General features: G+C 32.5%; 2 protein-coding genes across 4 annotated transcripts; one reads left to right on the top strand and one right to left on the bottom strand.

The window, feature by feature from the left end:
* The first annotated feature begins 4,126 nt into the window (after positions 1 to 4,126).
* Positions 4,127 to 7,998, top strand: LOC127266663 (auxin response factor 16-like). Of its 2 annotated transcripts, XM_051297004.1 has the most exons (6): positions 4,127 to 4,305; positions 4,751 to 5,848; positions 6,521 to 6,965; positions 7,054 to 7,233; positions 7,462 to 7,502; positions 7,763 to 7,998. In XM_051297004.1, the coding sequence occupies exons 2-5, from the start codon at positions 4,766 to 4,768 to the stop codon at positions 7,470 to 7,472; spliced, it is 1,719 nt and encodes a 572-aa protein (XP_051152961.1). In that variant the 5' UTR covers positions 4,127 to 4,305; positions 4,751 to 4,765; the 3' UTR covers positions 7,473 to 7,502; positions 7,763 to 7,998. The 2 variants fall into 2 exon arrangements, with proteins under 2 accessions (XP_051152961.1, XP_051152960.1); XM_051297003.1 differs by having other exon boundaries at positions 6,521 to 7,233.
* A 2,471-nt stretch (positions 7,999 to 10,469) lies between these two features.
* Positions 10,470 to 15,846, bottom strand: LOC127239320 (homeobox-leucine zipper protein REVOLUTA-like). Of its 2 annotated transcripts, none has more exons than XM_051257415.1 (19): positions 15,225 to 15,846; positions 14,713 to 14,958; positions 14,363 to 14,522; positions 14,053 to 14,138; positions 13,836 to 13,926; positions 13,645 to 13,740; positions 13,430 to 13,543; positions 13,259 to 13,342; positions 13,004 to 13,159; positions 12,845 to 12,919; positions 12,650 to 12,756; positions 12,377 to 12,551; positions 12,105 to 12,290; positions 11,916 to 11,996; positions 11,704 to 11,838; positions 11,288 to 11,613; positions 11,103 to 11,211; positions 10,856 to 11,005; positions 10,470 to 10,786 (listed from the first exon to the last, which is right to left on the bottom strand). In XM_051257415.1, the coding sequence occupies exons 2-19, from the start codon at positions 14,940 to 14,942 to the stop codon at positions 10,634 to 10,636; spliced, it is 2,514 nt and encodes an 837-aa protein (XP_051113372.1). In that variant the 5' UTR covers positions 14,943 to 14,958; positions 15,225 to 15,846; the 3' UTR covers positions 10,470 to 10,633. The 2 variants fall into 2 exon arrangements, with proteins under 2 accessions (XP_051113372.1, XP_051113371.1); XM_051257414.1 differs by having other exon boundaries at positions 14,713 to 15,014.
* Positions 15,847 to 16,764: the final 918 nt, after the last annotated feature.

The raw sequence follows: 16,764 nt of genomic DNA on the forward strand, positions 1-16,764 counted from the left end.
TTAAAAAATATATAAAATTTGAATTTAGAATAGTTATAAAACTAAAATGGAAAAAATCAATAGTAATCCTAATATAATTAAAATGTATTAATTTTAATTCAAATATAAAAATTTATAGGATATGTTCTTTTGAAAAATTTTGCCTAGAAGTTCTACTGTTCATAAAAATTTTCTTCTTGCAAATATTTAATTATACAACTATTTTTTATTTTTTATATTATATTAAAATTTTATTTTACATTTCAATACAATTTCAACTTAGATATAATTGTATTGAAATGTAAAATTAATTTTTAATACTATAATATACAAAAATAAAAAATAGTTTTGTAATTGAATATTTTTAAGAGAAATTTTTGGTAAGTAGTAGAATTTTAGGTAAAAATTTTCAAAAGAACATACTCTATCAATTTTTATATTTGAACTAAATTTGATACATTTTAATTACATTAGAATTATTATTAGTTTTTTTTTTTCATTTATTCTAAATTCAAATTTTATTTTTAAAAAAATATATAATAAAAAGATAAAATTTTAGAATAAAATAGAAAGATACACGGCCACGTAGAATTAAACATGACCGTGTGAAAATATGGTCGTGTATAATTGTACACTGAATTATACACGCGGTCGTGTGACAATATGATCGTGTATAATTGTATATGGTCGTGTAATTTTCAAGTCAGTTGTCACGTCAACAATTTTCGTTAGTTTTTTAACCGTAAAATCAAAATTGATTAAAATTGTTTATAACTTTGACTAACATTGATGAATAATTTATATTGTGACCAAAATTGATAAATTTTAGTTATATTAGGACTAAAATTAATTTTTTTTTTTCTAAAATAAAATACATTATACTATCCCGTCCACGAAATTTCATAGATTTGTGTAGAAAAATAATACTCTCTCCGTTCACAAAATCTGAGTTCATTTGAGTTGGATATAAATTTTAGTGAATATATTATTATTTGATTTATTGTGATATAAAGTATAAGTATTTGAGAATCAATCAGATGCCTCTATTGATCGCTTAAAATTTAATCACATTAAAATGAAATTTTTTGAAAAATTTATTTGAAGATTATTCTTTATATTTCTTGCATTTTTACTTGCATTTTTTGTTTTCAACGTAGAAAACTTATGTCCTTAGGATATAAACATGGTAAATTATATAACATCATCTTGTATTTTAGTAAAAATGCATAAAACTCTCTGTATTTTATGTATTGCGTAAAACCACGGTTGTGTTAATATAAAAATTGCATAAAACATCTTCTTTATCTAAAGTTGATGTTTGGTTTTAAATAAAGACTGTTTTATACAAATAAATAGTATAAAATATTATAAATACTTTTTTAATAAAATAAATAATATATTATTTATTTTATTAAAAAAGTATTTATAATATTTTATGTTTTTTATTTGTATAAAATTTATATAATTTAGGTCTTTATTTAGACATCAGCTTTGGACAAAAAATTATATTAACAAAAGGGTTTTACGCAATAAATAAAATATAGAATGTTTTATGCATTTTTACTTAAAATACAAGGAGGTGTTATATAATTTACCCTTAAAAATGAATTTTGTGTTTCAGCCTGAATTTTACAATATATTGATAATTGTTGCAATTAATAATTTGAAGCAAAATCTCATATCAAAATATTCATTAATCCAAAACACAAACAAAAAATGCCCTAAGTAAGTAAATAAAATATACTACTAAAAAAACACGTTCAAAATAGTTAATATTGAAAAATATAGTGGAAAAAATAGTTTTATTGCAAGAAAAAATCTCAAATAGTATATATATTTGAAAAAAATATATATTTATAATTAATTTATTTTATTTCATATGCTAGATATAAAATCAATATTATAATCTCTTTTAAAAATTATAATAGTAGATGTTTTATTTCAAATTTTTAATGTGTAATCATAGTCCTAGAGTGTGTTTGTTTAGTATGTATTAGATACACCATTTTCTCACAATATTATAAAATAAATACGATAATTAATATCATATATATATATATATATGCCTAATAATGAAAATATCCAAAACATCATTTTTCTTTATAAAAATTTCACAATATTTTACGATAAAAGATATAAAACTATAAATACCAAAACAACGCAATCATAAATTTTCTATTAAAAAAAAAATAAAAATACATTTTTATGTATAAAAGGATCATACCTAAAATATTACTGTATTCATATAAAAAAAAACTTTAAAATAATGCAATGTTATTATTTTTTTATTTATTAAATTCTTTTTATATTAATTTTTTATAAAAAATTAAATAAATCAAGTATGTAAACAATATGGGTTTGTTCATATTGTGTTTTTAAATTACACAATTCTTTTATAAATATTATTTAAAATATAATATATACACACATTAATACTATATACAAATATATAAAAATAAAATAAGAGTATTTGTAAAAAAAAATAAAGTATTTAATTAAATGTTTATTTTGTAATTGGACATTCCAAAATAAAAATATGTATATTTTATAGAGGAGGGAAAAAGTAATATTTTATGTTGAATGATTGACTTTTATGAATAAATAATATATATAATATTAATATATGTATATTTATATTTTAATAATATTTATAAAAAATTGTTCCATTAATTAATATGGAGTGAATAAATTGAATATATTCTAACCTAATAGTGACAGCACCACACATAATGATATTAACATAAAATATTTTATTTAAGGATTGGTTACAAATGCATAGCATAGATAACACGTAATAGTACGAATTTTAATATGCGACATTTTAATTAATTTTTTTTTTTTTTTTTGGTATTTTCTACCATCTATAGTATAAAACAAAAAAAAAATAAAAATAAAAATAACTGAAAAATAGTACTCTCTCAGTCCCGTTATAAGGGGGGCGTTTGCTTTTTGTATGTAGATTTTTTAATATTTATATGTAGATTTTTTAATATTAGTATTATATTGGATTGTAGTAAAAAAGACAAAAATATCCTTATAAGTATGGTTTAATATAAAAGTAATGGGATTTGTGTAATATATTGTAACTTGAAATGATATTTATTATGTTAAGTAGATAGTATAATTACTAAATTAGGAAACAGTAACCTTGTTTTGGATCGGACGAAAATACTTTTCAATAGGACGAAAAAAATATTAATTTTTTATTATAAAACAAAAACATTTTTATAACAAAAAAAAATGAACATAATTGTAGGTTACCGAAAAGGTATTGTCTTTTTATAGAATAATTATATAACACACTTATTTTTAAAAAATATTTATCCGAAAATTAATATGTTAATTGGTTCCGGTCAATATCTAACAAACTTATTATTTAAACATTACAATTGTATTATATTAAAATAAATTATATAGTATAATTTTTAGCTCTGTCGCGCTTATTTTTAGTAACAAATCATATGTAACAAAAAAAATTTAAAAATATCGAAGATTAGGAATAAGTCAGTATACGGAATTTATACAGTATATCATATACAATATAGTATTTTGGCATACTGATATACTGAAATTTTTGCTATGGTATTCGATAGGACATATATATATTGTACTGATAATTTGTTATATTAAATACCAAAATAACAATTTATTTGATATAGGATTTTGCCGATATACTGAAAATTTTGCTATGATATTGTGTTATATCAATATAGTATCAAAAATTAGATACTGACATATTATGTAAACAGTACTGATAATTTGTTATATTGAATACCAAAATAACAATTTATTTTATATACTGAAAATTTTGATATGATATTTTGTCGTATCAATGTCATATCAAAAATTCGATACGACATATTATATATGCCGATCTCTGATAATTTGTTATATTGAATACCAAAATAACAATTTATTTTATAAATATCATATTATACTTGAATTTATAATATTTTTGGCATTTCGATCCTCGTGGACTGTTTTTTTTGTTGTTTTATACGGTAAAAAAACACAAACAAACAGACAAAAAAAAAAAAAAAAATCTCTAAAATACCATAAAAAAATAAATATGACTAGAAAGCAACAACAGAAAAAATGTTGTGTAAGTATAATTTTATACGTGTGCGTGTAATTAATTAATTTATAATTTACGTATTTGTCCTCGGCAGCGCCACCGCCTTCCTTCCTCTCTCCGCTCTCTCTCTCCGCTGCAACCGTTGGCGGCGGATTCGCTCTATAACGATTCTCCGGATATTTTTCAGGGTGCTGTGAGTGAGCGTGGACTGCTGATAGAGCTCTGAGGGTGATGGATGGAGTCAAATTTTGGTAACAGAGTACACATATTCTATGACTGAGCACCTATTTTTGCGAAGTAGTTGTGTTTATCGTTAGGTTTTTTATGTATCTGAGTACTGGAATCGAGATTTGCTTGCCTTGTTAACCGCTTGCGGAATAATCGACTTTGTTATCTAACAAGAATCTACATTTGCTGTATAAATTCGAGTAAATGGAATGCGTCGAATGTGGCTTGTTTTTTTTTTTGGTTCTGTCAGTGTTGGTGTGGACAGATAACCTTCGCAGTTCGACATACACTTATCGTGTTTCTATGATTTTGTTTCGTCCAAATGAGCAAGGTTTCTGTCAATTCAATTATCTGTTTGATTTTCAGTTTACATTTTGATGGAAACTAATTGAATTGTGTGTTTTATCTGTTTTAGTTTTAGGTTGAATGAATGTTATCAGTAATTGCGATTGTTTCAATTTCTTGCAGAAATTGTTGAGAGGAATGGAAAACAGTAGAAGAGGAGTACCTATGGCGGAGGTGAGTTTAGAGATGTGGAAGGCATGCGCCGGCACCTTGGCCCAATTGCCGCCGGAGGATTCGAAGGTATATTATTTCCCCCAAGGCCATGCTGAGCACACTCTTACTACAATGGATTTTGGGAATTTCCCCAAAATTGCATCTATGATTCCCTGCAGAGTGATTAGTGTGAAACATTTGGCCGATTCTGAAACTGATGAAGTCTACGCTAAGATGAAGCTGATTCCTCTTGAGAAAAACGAGTGTGTCTTTGGTAATGATGGTAGCGATGGCGTCGGAGAGAGAGGATCTTCTAGTACTAAAAAGAAATCGTCTTCCTATGTGAAGACACTGACTCAGTCGGATGCCAACAATGGTGGAGGGTTCTCTGTTCCTCGCCACTGTGCGGAAACAATCTTCCCGCCGTTGGATTACAATGTCGATCCGCCTGTCCAGAATTTGAAAGCGAGGGATGTTCATGGGATGGAATGGAACTTCAGGCATATCTTCCGGGGAACTCCGAGGAGGCACTTGTTGACGACTGGATGGAGCTCTTTTGTGAATAAAAAGAAACTGACGGCTGGAGACTCAGTTGTGTTTGTGAAGGATGAGAATGGGGAGATTCTTGTTGGGATTCGAAGGTCGAAGAAGATTGGATTGTTTGGTGGGAATGAGTCCTCTTCTCCATGGAACTCGGGGGTTTTTGGAGGGTTTTCCTCCTTTTTGGAGGAGGATGAGAAGAACCTCGATGATACAAGTGTTGGTAGTGTAAATACGAGGGATAAGGGTAAAGTGAAGCCTGAGATGGTGCTCGAAGCTGCATTCTTGGCTGCTAATGGCAGCCCTTTTGAGGTTGTCTTCTATCCACGTGCAGGCACGCCCGAGTTTTGTGTGAAGGCTTCGTTAGTGGATCATGCTACAAGGATCTCCTGGTGCACTGGACTTAGGGTCAAGATGCCATTGGAAAGTGAGGATGGAGCCAAAATAACTTGCCATGTTGGAACTGTAAATGCTGTTCAGGTTCTTGATCCCGTCCATTGGCCTGTTTCATTTTGGCGATCGGTTCAGGTAATCGATTTTTTATTAGTAGGTTCCTTATTCCTAACTTTATTGGTTTTCTATGATAATTGAACTCTGAAATCTCTTTTTATTTTTCCAATCACATCATGCTAGCTTATGAATAATGATACGCTACGTCGCACATATATTTGATTTAAGCACAATTTGTTATTCTAGATTAGCATTTGCATTTGTTATTCGATTTATAACTAGGAATGGGTCAATAAGAAGGCATTGCTAACTTTATTTGTTTGCTATGATAAATTGAACTCTGAAATCTCTTATTGTGCTTTCAATCACATCATGTTAGCTTACAAATAATGATCAATGGCTAAGATCCTGTCTTTTAGGCCTACGCTACGTCGCATATATATTTGATTTAAGCACAATTTGTTAATTCTAGATTAGTATTTGCATTTGTTTGCCTGTTACAATGATACTGCACATTGTGTTCGTGCTATTTATAACTAGGAGTGAATCGATAAGAAGGCTATTGTTAACCCTGCATTAAAAAATGTGACTTGTGTTGTTGAAAATTGGTTGAATGTGACTATTGTCAATTTGTTATAATCTTGTTTACTCTAGTTTTAGTGTTATAATCCCTGCTTCCGGAGAAAACAATGAAACACAAGAGAACTCTTCCAAACTCTCTCTAACGGATAGTTTCTGAAACTTCTGCAGGTGACATGGGATGACAATGACCAGTTGCAAAACATGAAATACATCAACCCTTGGCTTGTCGAGACAAATCCAATTATTCCGCTTATCAGTGTTCCCCCCTTCGGACCAAGAAAGAGGATGCGTTTGCAGCACCACTCGGATTTCCTGCTTGATCCCCAATTTCCAATGCCATCATTCTCAGGCATCCCCCTAAGTTCGAGCAGTTCCTTAACCTGCATTTCCAACAGCTTTTCCGCAGGCATACAGAGCGCCAGGCAATCTCAAATTGGAGTCCAGTCATTGGATCTCCACCTTAACAACAAACAGCCGATCGGAGGACTTCTGAAGCCCAATATTCCCAATACAATGGAGAAGGATGTTGTCGAGGATAAGGGAAATATATCCTGTCTATTGACCAATGGAAGTTCTAGTCAGAAGACGAAAAACAGTCCATTCTTTATCTTTGGTCAGCGGATACTCACAGAACAGCAGATTTCTGAGCTGTTTTTGCACTGTCATTCTTCTGAACTTACTCTCGGCACTGGACACTGTAGGGTTTTCCTGGAGTCGGAACATGAAGGCCGGTCTCTTGATCTATCTACACTTGGCTCGTATGAAGAGCTGTATGAAAAATTACAAGAAATGTTTGGGATTGAAAGTGTACAGATGCCGAAGCGTGTGTTTTATAGTGATGCATCCGGCGCTGTTAAACAAACTGGCCGCGAACCCTTCAGGTAAAAAGGCAATACAGATTATTGTCTGTTCATATTTATAGTGTTATATATATATGTGTAAATTATTGTTAGTTCATGCGTTATATTTGTATTATATTAATGTAGATTCTATGTTGTCTATTGTCTATTATATTGGGATTGAATTACGAAATTTAGCACAGTAACTACAAGTCTTGATAGTCCAAATCTGTATTTAATGAATTAATTGGTGGCTATGTTATTGGACAGTGAATTTGTGAAAGCAGCCGAAAGACTGGGCGTACAAAGAGGTATTTCCTCTGTCATTCAAATTTATTTATTTTTTTTTTTTTTCATTCAAATTTATTTCCGTTTTTATTTTTAGTGAAAAAATACCACTTTTCTATTTTGCTTTTATATTTTTACCCACTTTTCTTTTAAAATCGTATCTGATCAAATGAGCACCAAGCGAGTAATAGAAATGAAGTTGAACCAATTTCTTACCTTAAAAAGAATTGTAAGATTATATATATAAGGGAAGATGTGATGTGTTTGTTTGTATTTTTTTCAGTAAATTAATGACGGGTTTGGCGAGCGAGGAGGTCGGTCGGTCTGGAATCGTCGAAGCAGGCGGGAGGAGAGCTATGTATGTATTTTCCAGAAGAGGGAATATTATGTGGTTAGTTTTTCTCATCATTATGTTGAAGTTTTTTATGAACTAGCTTGAGCTTGTCCTTTCTTTTTGTGGATGGATTGATTTCATGGACAGTTATAGTTATTGTAGTTACTATGTTTTGCTCTGCATCACTCATAGATGTCTCACAATCTCTCTCTCTATATATATATACATACATACATACATATATTTATGAAGTTGGATGTGCTTTTGATTTTGGAGTTGCTTTGGTTTGGTGCTAGGAGATACATTTACTTTACTGGTGTTGTGATGAGTTTGAAAAAATTGATTTGTGTTTGATGATAAAATAATGTATAATAGAATATTTTGTGAAAAAAATATATATATATTTATATTTTTTCTTGAAAAACAAAATTAAATAGTAAAATTTTGTGGTTTGAAGAATTAAAGAAACAAAAACTAAGATAAAAATCGATTTTTTGACAAATCAGTAACTCTGGCCATTTAAAAGCTGAAAATTTGTGTTTGATTGTAATTTTAAATTAAAATTAAAATTATTTATTTTGTAATTTTCAATAAAATACTACTATTTTTATTTTTATATTATATAAAATACTCTATCCGGCCCTATGACCACTTCAAACCCTATGATCATTTCAAAGTTTATCTTTCTTCTTAAAAATATAAATATTTTTATCATCTTTAAAATTTATTTTTTTATAAAATTAATTTATACTCTCTCCATCCTAATTCAATAATTTTTTATTATTTTTGTCACTCTCAAAATAATAGTCTCATCTTAATTAGCCATATTTTTTCATTATTATTACACAATTGTCATTATTTTTTATACTAATATACTCGGGGCAAAAAAATTATTTATCCTTTTATAAAAATATAATATTAATATTCCTTAAATTTTGTATCCAACGCCATAAGACAATAAGCATTCTGCATATTACTTTTTATTATGATATAATTGTTAAAATATGTAAATATATATTTTAATTATTTAAATCATATATACATTAAATTCATTTTAAAATTACAAATATTATTAATTAAATAAATAATAATAAAATAATATCATAACTAAACATTATTGTCATAAATATCACTAATAAAAAATGTCATAAATAAATAACATTATTTAAATACTAATCATTTAAATAAAAAATTAAATTCATGTTGAATCAATTTGAAACCACAGCAAACAAATAACTCAAATGTATATAAAAATTTTAAATTTTTAAACATTGAAATCTCCATTGATGACTAGTGTGTAAACAACTTAAATATAATAGGTTAAAAAAATACATATGATTACATCTTTTTATGGACAACTAAAATATATAGTAAAAGTGAACAATAAAAAATAACACTTATTTTATATTTAAATATATATAAAAAAATTTACTGTGTATAAATTTAATATAATAAGAACAAACTATTATCTATCTATTTAATATATAATACTCCATATTAAACATTTATTTTAACACTAATCATTGTTCCCAAAACCCTACCTAAAAGCATTCACACATGACATATATAAGTACATCAATGAGCAAATAATCATTCACTAGCAAAAACCGATCCAACCCGACAAACCGACACGACCCGACACGAAATAATTGAGTTTAGATCAAAAATTTCAACGCGATTATCTATACGAATTGACACGAACCCGATACGATTTAGGATTGAAGCTCTCAACTCGAACCCGACACGATAACTCAATTATAATATTTTAATATTGATTAATATATTTATTATATATGTAAAATAATTATAATTTCATAATTTTTTCATAAATTAATTTAAACTAAGTTCAATTTTAAATAATTCAACCTAATTTAAGCTTAAATCAATAAAAATTAACATAATACGACAATATAACAAAAAATTATTTAATTTGAATAAAAAAATTCAACTTAATTATGTATACGGATGAACACGAATCAACCCGAACCCGACACGATTATAAACGAATCTGATTAGAATAGAATAATTTAACCCATTTAAAATATTTAACCCGACACAAATCGAATCATTACCAATTCTATTCACCGTATTCAAGGTTGGTTATTTTTCAATATCAAAATATTAAATGCATTGACTACTCGTGTAAAAGTAATGATTGTTTTAGGCCTAGTTTTGAATGGAAATGAGGGAGCAGCGACATAACTCAGATATGTGCCTACAAATTTCGACCAAACACTACAATTAATGCTCACATTTACTTTTTTCATTTATATTTTTTTTACGTATAAATTTTTAAATATTAATTATCATATAAAAATATAATACAAATTAAAAAAAAAAATTATAAAAATACTTCCATCAGTGTCTTATAACATAAATAAAAAAACATTTGTAAAAAAAATTATATAAAAATATTTAATGTTAAGTGGTGACTTTAAAAGAGGGAATGGAGTGTAATTAACAACTCACCTACTACTACATCACAAAAATCAAAATTTTACCTAAAAACCCCTTTTTAATTTTGTAACAAGAATCACCATTATAGCCAATCTAGCAATTAATTTGTACCATTTTGGTTTGGTAATGATATTCTTATGTTTTAAATAACAAATAGCATAGACCAATTATGACACCAAATTAAATGACAAATTTGAAGTGACAAAGCCATGGAAAGAAATCTTAAGCAGAGAAAATAGAATGTACATAATAGATGATCAATCAATGGAAGAACAAGAAGATGAAGATTTCAACTACATTACCCACAAACAACACACACTCAAGCTTTGCTTTACTTACTTGCACACTCAGATTTGATTCCGTTCATTCGTCGAACGACCAGTTTGCGAACACAAACGCCAGGCAGTGAATGGTGCTTTCGTCCCCCGAAAAAACTTTCCACACTGTCGCTTGTTCGTAAGAGATTTGTCGACCCATGGTCGACAGGCACACGCCGCTCGCCAATTGAGTGAACCCCTGGAAGAAAAATTCAAGATTTTTACATTCGATCGACGGATGAATGCAGTTTGATTGATTCCGTACTACCTGTTGCATGATGTTGGCGAATTCGGAAAACAGCGTCTTGCGCCCGGAATCGTCGAAAATTTTTTCTAATGTGATGTCTTGCAGCGCAACTAGATTCGTCTCCAGCATATCCAGCCCCGCCTGATTTGCAAATGTAAAAACCGGCAAAGCCTGAAAGTAAAAAAATAAAAAATTTAAAAATCGAACGATATTTGATGCGGTACATTCATCATTTCAATACCGCATAATTCAACACAAGATTGCTTACCTTCAACGAGCAGCATAAAATGGCGTCCGGGTGATGCCAAAGTGTCTTCAACACTCCTACATTACCGCCCAAACAATCATCTCTAAGCAGCTCGGCTCCCGAATGGTACCTACAATCGATTTGATAAAAATCTCGTAAAATTTTCGAGAGTTCGAATAAATCCAGCAGAGCCTCAAGAATGTCACCTGTAACTCTGGCAGATCCAATGCGCGAGTGTCAGAGCTTCGGGAGATGCAGGAGATAATCTCGAGCCGACTGCGGGACTCGAACCCGAAGGGGATATGGCCATTGCAACTCTCTGCACGGAGGAAATCACACTGCGAACATACTGCCGTGCCATCATCGCAACATTATCTTGTAGAGTGCTCTCGAATGGGAATTGGAACGCAATGGTCAAGATCGATCGAGCACAGTATGATGCTACCGCATTTTTCCCGCCGTCGTTGCCTGTTTCGAAATTTGCCGTCAAATCAAGCGTCTTATGTGCAGTTGGACCTTCTTGTAGGTCTCCCTGCCAAATGTATCGCCAGTTAGACACAACTATACGATAAATAAGGTAAAAGAATCGCGCTAAATCGGGTGATCGATCGGCAGACTCAACTGGTTTCGAATCCAACGGAATTACACGAAACCCGGAAGGAAGAAGCTGTGCGTCGTCTGGAAACATCTCGTCGATTGGCGCAAACACAAGTTCCGCGCACGTGCTAACCGTACTCTCATCAATTCCGGTGCACATCTGCAGAGCTCATTTCAGAGTATAAACTTAAAAGACACGAAAATCGTCAAAATGGGAATCGAAATGAGGAAAAGTACCTGCAAAAGATGGATGTCCCGCGACATGAAGGCATCTTCGTGACCAAGGGGATGTCCTTCTAGTCGAATAACTTCGAGCATCTGGAGTGAATTACGACAGGATAACAGCATACATTATTAGCTTTGCATCTGTAACGTCGATTTCAATCCCACACAAAATACAGTCGCGGATCAATCTATAAATCTCACCTCCTCGTGTTCAATTGTGTGACCTAATGGCATGATGATTTGGCTTCCGGTAAATCTAGTCAGCCTCATTCCCGGATGTGTATATGTGTTTTTTAGAGCCATGGCATTATAAGCATCGACGTTGAAATCGGCCCACTCGGATCGGTGCTCCCTAAGAAAGCGAACCAGCACTGCCGGAAGGATATTCTAAGGTAGAAATGAAACATCGCATTAATTTACAAAAAATGATCACTAATATAAGCTTAAATTCGAAGCAACATTGACAAGTGTACCTGAATAAGCATAGATGCTTTGGCACAGAGAACACCTCCAAGAACAGAAATCAAATTCGAACTGGCGCTGAGATTCTTAGCCAAGTTTACGGAAACCACAACATCTTCAGCACCATCACAGCTCAACAGGGACCACCCACCGTCGTTGAACCCATTGATAGCATCATTAAAGCCTCTGAAGTAAAACAAACGGAACTATTAAAAACTGTTGTCGACAATAACATGCCATATTAACTTACGGATTCAACAAAAAAATATAAGTGCTGAGAATACCTGCTTAACCTCTGACTAAATGTGCGGAGAACTGCCGGCTGCCGGCCAAGACCATAGACTACCTCACCGCATGTTTCCTGGGCTATCTGACGAATATATTTTAAGGCCTATCGAATTTTCAAGCGAGATTAATTACCCACGAATCACAGTGGAGCGATTAAATTGCACAAGCTGAGCATAACACATTGCACTTACAGCAAAAGTCATTTTCTGTGCCATAATTTTCGAAGACTCGTAGAGTGGCCGTAGCACCTCAGGCACACTCCATGCCTGGAGAAAATAAAAAGAAATGTACGTAAAATCTCAGCCGGACAAGAATTATATTACGGCGTGGTTAAAGAGGGTGCTTGCTACCTCCAGATTAACATGATCCACAATATGAATGATCGAACTTCCACCATCACATGGCCTGATCAAATACCCCGATGGAAGCATTTCGGCTCTCACGAATTGTGTAGCAGCAACTGCATTTGGCCCAGCCCCTGTACCAGACAACGACCTCTCGCATACCTACACAAAGAATGGAGACAAATATCAGAAACTCTTCAATCCATTTACCAAATAAAAATATCCTAACACCACAAAGGTTGATCCTAAAGTTGTACTCACCACAAGACTGCCATTTTCCAAGGTGGTTGTATATCTGAGGGTCCAAAAATCACGAGCAGGAGCTAAAGTAGTCGGACCATACAACTGAAAGTAACAAATGCTTATTAAGTTCTTTAAACAGTAGACACAATCGAGGACAAACTAATAATGAATTTGCCAACACATTACAACCTGTGTATACAGTAGTTCTATGGTTCCTCCATTTCCAGCAGGGAACATAGTGAAAATCTCAATGCTGCGACACTCACGGAACCAAGATGGCCGATCTTTAAGGATCTCTGCAATCTGCTTAGATGAAATGATTCGAGACATTTTAATTTGACCACACAGCAGAATTACAAGCCCCAATGCTTCGGAATAAGGTAAAAACTGATGTGTATGCTTACCTTAGTAGGTTCTAAACTTACAAGACCACAGGCTCGAGCTGCCACTCCACTACAGGTTTGAGAAATGGCAAAGATCCCAACCGAACCCGGACCAGGCTGACAACAGAAAATCAAAATTTGCCTCAATACATAACTGTTTCACTTAAAAACGACAATAAAAGCAGCAGCATTCGCTTTCGGATAAATCAGACCTTCATCCCAGGCATTTGGACCCAATCGACAGCAGTTCCTGTAGCCTTCGTTAGGAACTCCGCCAAGCACTCCTCGGCAATTGAAAGGAGTCTGCCGAAGGCAGTATCGATAATATTACAAGAGACATCATCATCACACATATACGCTCAATTACGTCACGTCTCTCAACACGAGCAAGAACACTAGGGATAATAAAAGTATGAAGAGCTTAAGTACCCTGCAGGGTTACTGGCGTCTCGAAGAGAATTCTGGGGAGTCGTCACTGCTGACTCGCAACTAGCATCGTTAGCCGGGGCAGGTGCCTTCACAAGATTCAACAAGACAGAAATCCATTTCAAAATCCAAAAGTTATAATGCAAGCTATCATCAACAGAATTTTTGTGAAATGATAGTATCAATAGATCGATTATATCAGCGGATATGATTATGATACGATGCATTGTTACGTAGTTTAATCTAAGAATGATCCACAGCTTTCCTTCAACTAGGAATCGAAATTCTACAGGTAAGGAGGAAGGAAAATTACAGTATGCAGTTGTTGGCGCATATAGCCGTTCTCGCAAACGAGGTGGGAAACCTGCTTCTGGAGACGATCATTCTCCTCCATCAGTAGCTTGTTCATGGCAGTTAATTTTCTGTTCACACTCTGAAGTCTAACGGACTCTTTTCGCTGCTTCTCCCGGCACCTACATTCATCAACAGATGATTAATTGATTCTATAGTTACTAAATGCACAAATTCTAATTCAGCTAGGGTTCATATCTCTTAGCTATTATCGAATCAATGATGAACAGCAGAAGCAAGTTCGAAATTCAAGTATCAACGAAGAGAAAAAAGGTATTCAGTTACAGTCTAAAATGGAATTTTCTAGAGCACCTGCGGTTTTGGAACCAGACTTTGATCTGCTTGGGCTCGATGTTGGACAGAATCGGGAATTCTCTAATGAGCTGCTGCCGACGAAGAGAGCTTGGCTTAGGGCACTCGGCGTACACTCTCTCCAAAGCCTCAACCTGCTCCGCCGTGTACCGGACGTATTTCCCGGCGTCGAGATGCTTATCGATGCTCTCACTGCTGCCGTCCCTGTGCTGATGCAACATCATCGCCATTTCTCCTAACACCTTCCTGAAGAGATGGACGGTCACGATTGAGCGGAAAGGATTCTAGAGAAACTGAAATGGCTGAGGAACACAAACTTCGTCAAAAATGGAAACAACAAAAAAATGGCGCAACGAAAGTGTGCACGCAGCAGCGTTGATTGTGAGCTGTAGCCTATAAATCACAAATCATACTTGCACTTTTTTCGAATTCACGCATAAAATCCATCTCCTACAAAATTCTTCACATTAAAAACCCCCAAAACGATTTACAGACAGAGCAGCAGAATTTACCCGCGGAATCTTTCAGCTTTAATTATTTCCTCTGATGCAAAGTTGTTGGTATCTGCAATTAGCTTTTCAGCTTCCAGCAACAACCTCGCCGCGGCTTATTCTCGTTTTCCGCCTTAAATGCCGCGAAAAGCCTAATATTAAGAGAAAGGTGAAAAAGCTTTAACTTTAACAATGGATATTCAAAGGAGGAAGCCGAAGGGGGTTGTAGTTGTTGTAGTTAATCAAGGCACAACGAGAGAGTATCCGGAAGATCTGCGAGAGTAGAAAGGGAAAGGAGAAAACGACGCCGCAAACATGGCGAGAACGATTGATTCAATCTGGGTCAGCCAAGCAAACTAAAACAAAAACGACGGCGGCGAGTCACATTCCACCACCCCCACCGCCATAACCAGCACCTACGTAGCTATCTCACCTGGTGCAGATTAAATTGCAAGAGGAAATAAGATTAGGAGAAGAGGTGCGAGCGATCAAGAACGTTGCAGGAAGGAAGGATAGGAAGCAGTGTGGAGAAGACAGCGGTGGGTGAGCTAAAGAAAAAGGAGAAGACAGAGAGACAGAGAGAGGTAGAGAGAGAGAGGAGTGTGGTGTTTGGTTTTGCTCGAAAATCGAAAATGGGCAGAAGTGTGATTAATTTATGCAGCTGTTGCTGTTACTGTTACTGCGCAGTGCAGAGAGAGAAAGAGAAAGTGAGAGAGAGAGAGAGAGAGAGAGAGAGGTAGCTTATAGCTGCGGCACGGCAGGGCAGCGCCCTCTGGATTCATCTTTCTTTCTATAACATATTTCGACATATAGTTAAAACCCTTGCAGCTTTGAAGATTAAGTATTAAGAATATATTATTAAAAATAATTATCCTATAATATACTTTATCTATTTTGTACGGGATTTATGAAAATAAGACTGTTATTTTAAAACGAACAAAAATTGTAAATAATATTATTCTATTAGAACGAATTGAGTAAATAATTATAGATTAAGGTTAAATATAACTAATTAGTTTAATTAAAATTAAAAAAATTATAAAATTTAAATGAAATTAAAGTGTATAATTATTTTAAAAAAAAATAACATTGGATGTGAAACAGACAAAAAAAGACAATGTAAACACGATAATAGGACGGATGAAGTACATTTTTTTCTCGTAAAACATCAAATCAAATAATAATTTTTTATTTTTTGCAAACTTAAAAAATTCCAAAAGCCTCCAAAAATATCCATTTGGGTTTCTTGTTTAGGGTGTGTTAAAAAATATTTCATCCATCCCAAAAGTACCAGAATATTCTCTTTGGGGACATTTAATAGTGACATGAAAATTAAAAAATAATAGTAATATTATATTGACAGTAAGTGTAAAAATATTTTCAAAAGATCAAAATACTTTTATTTTATGTAATTATTGTGAAAAAGTTTGATAGTTTTATAAAAATATGGGAAGCTTATTACAAAAAATAAAAATAAAAACTATTATTTTAAGACGAACGAGAATATGAGACTATTATTATGGGATGTAAAAATATAAAAATATTTTTAATTTTAAGTATA

Source organism: Andrographis paniculata, unplaced genomic scaffold, assembly GCF_009805555.1.
Source record: "Andrographis paniculata isolate CXL003 unplaced genomic scaffold, ASM980555v1 Contig77END, whole genome shotgun sequence".
Lineage (NCBI taxonomy): Eukaryota > Viridiplantae > Streptophyta > Magnoliopsida > Lamiales > Acanthaceae > Andrographis > Andrographis paniculata.

Excerpts from the sequence above, each read along its gene's own strand:
- LOC127266663 (XM_051297003.1), top strand. The coding sequence starts at position 4,766 with ATGGAAAACAGTAGAAGAGGAGTACCTATGGCGGAGGTGAGTTTAGAG. Across the intron at positions 5,849-6,520 it reads CATTTTGGCGATCGGTTCAG|GTGACATGGGATGACAATGA; the intron begins GTAATCGATTTT and ends AAACTTCTGCAG. Across the intron at positions 7,234-7,461 it reads ACTGGCCGCGAACCCTTCAG|TGAATTTGTGAAAGCAGCCG; the intron begins GTAAAAAGGCAA and ends GTTATTGGACAG.
- LOC127239320 (XM_051257415.1), bottom strand. The coding sequence starts at position 14,942 with ATGGCGATGATGTTGCATCAGCACAGGGACGGCAGCAGTGAGAGCATC. Across the intron at positions 13,343-13,429 it reads TAGAACTACTGTATACACAG|TTGTATGGTCCGACTACTTT; the intron begins GTTGTAATGTGT and ends TGTTACTTTCAG. Across the intron at positions 12,757-12,844 it reads CACAGAAAATGACTTTTGCT|GCCTTAAAATATATTCGTCA; the intron begins GTAAGTGCAATG and ends AAAATTCGATAG.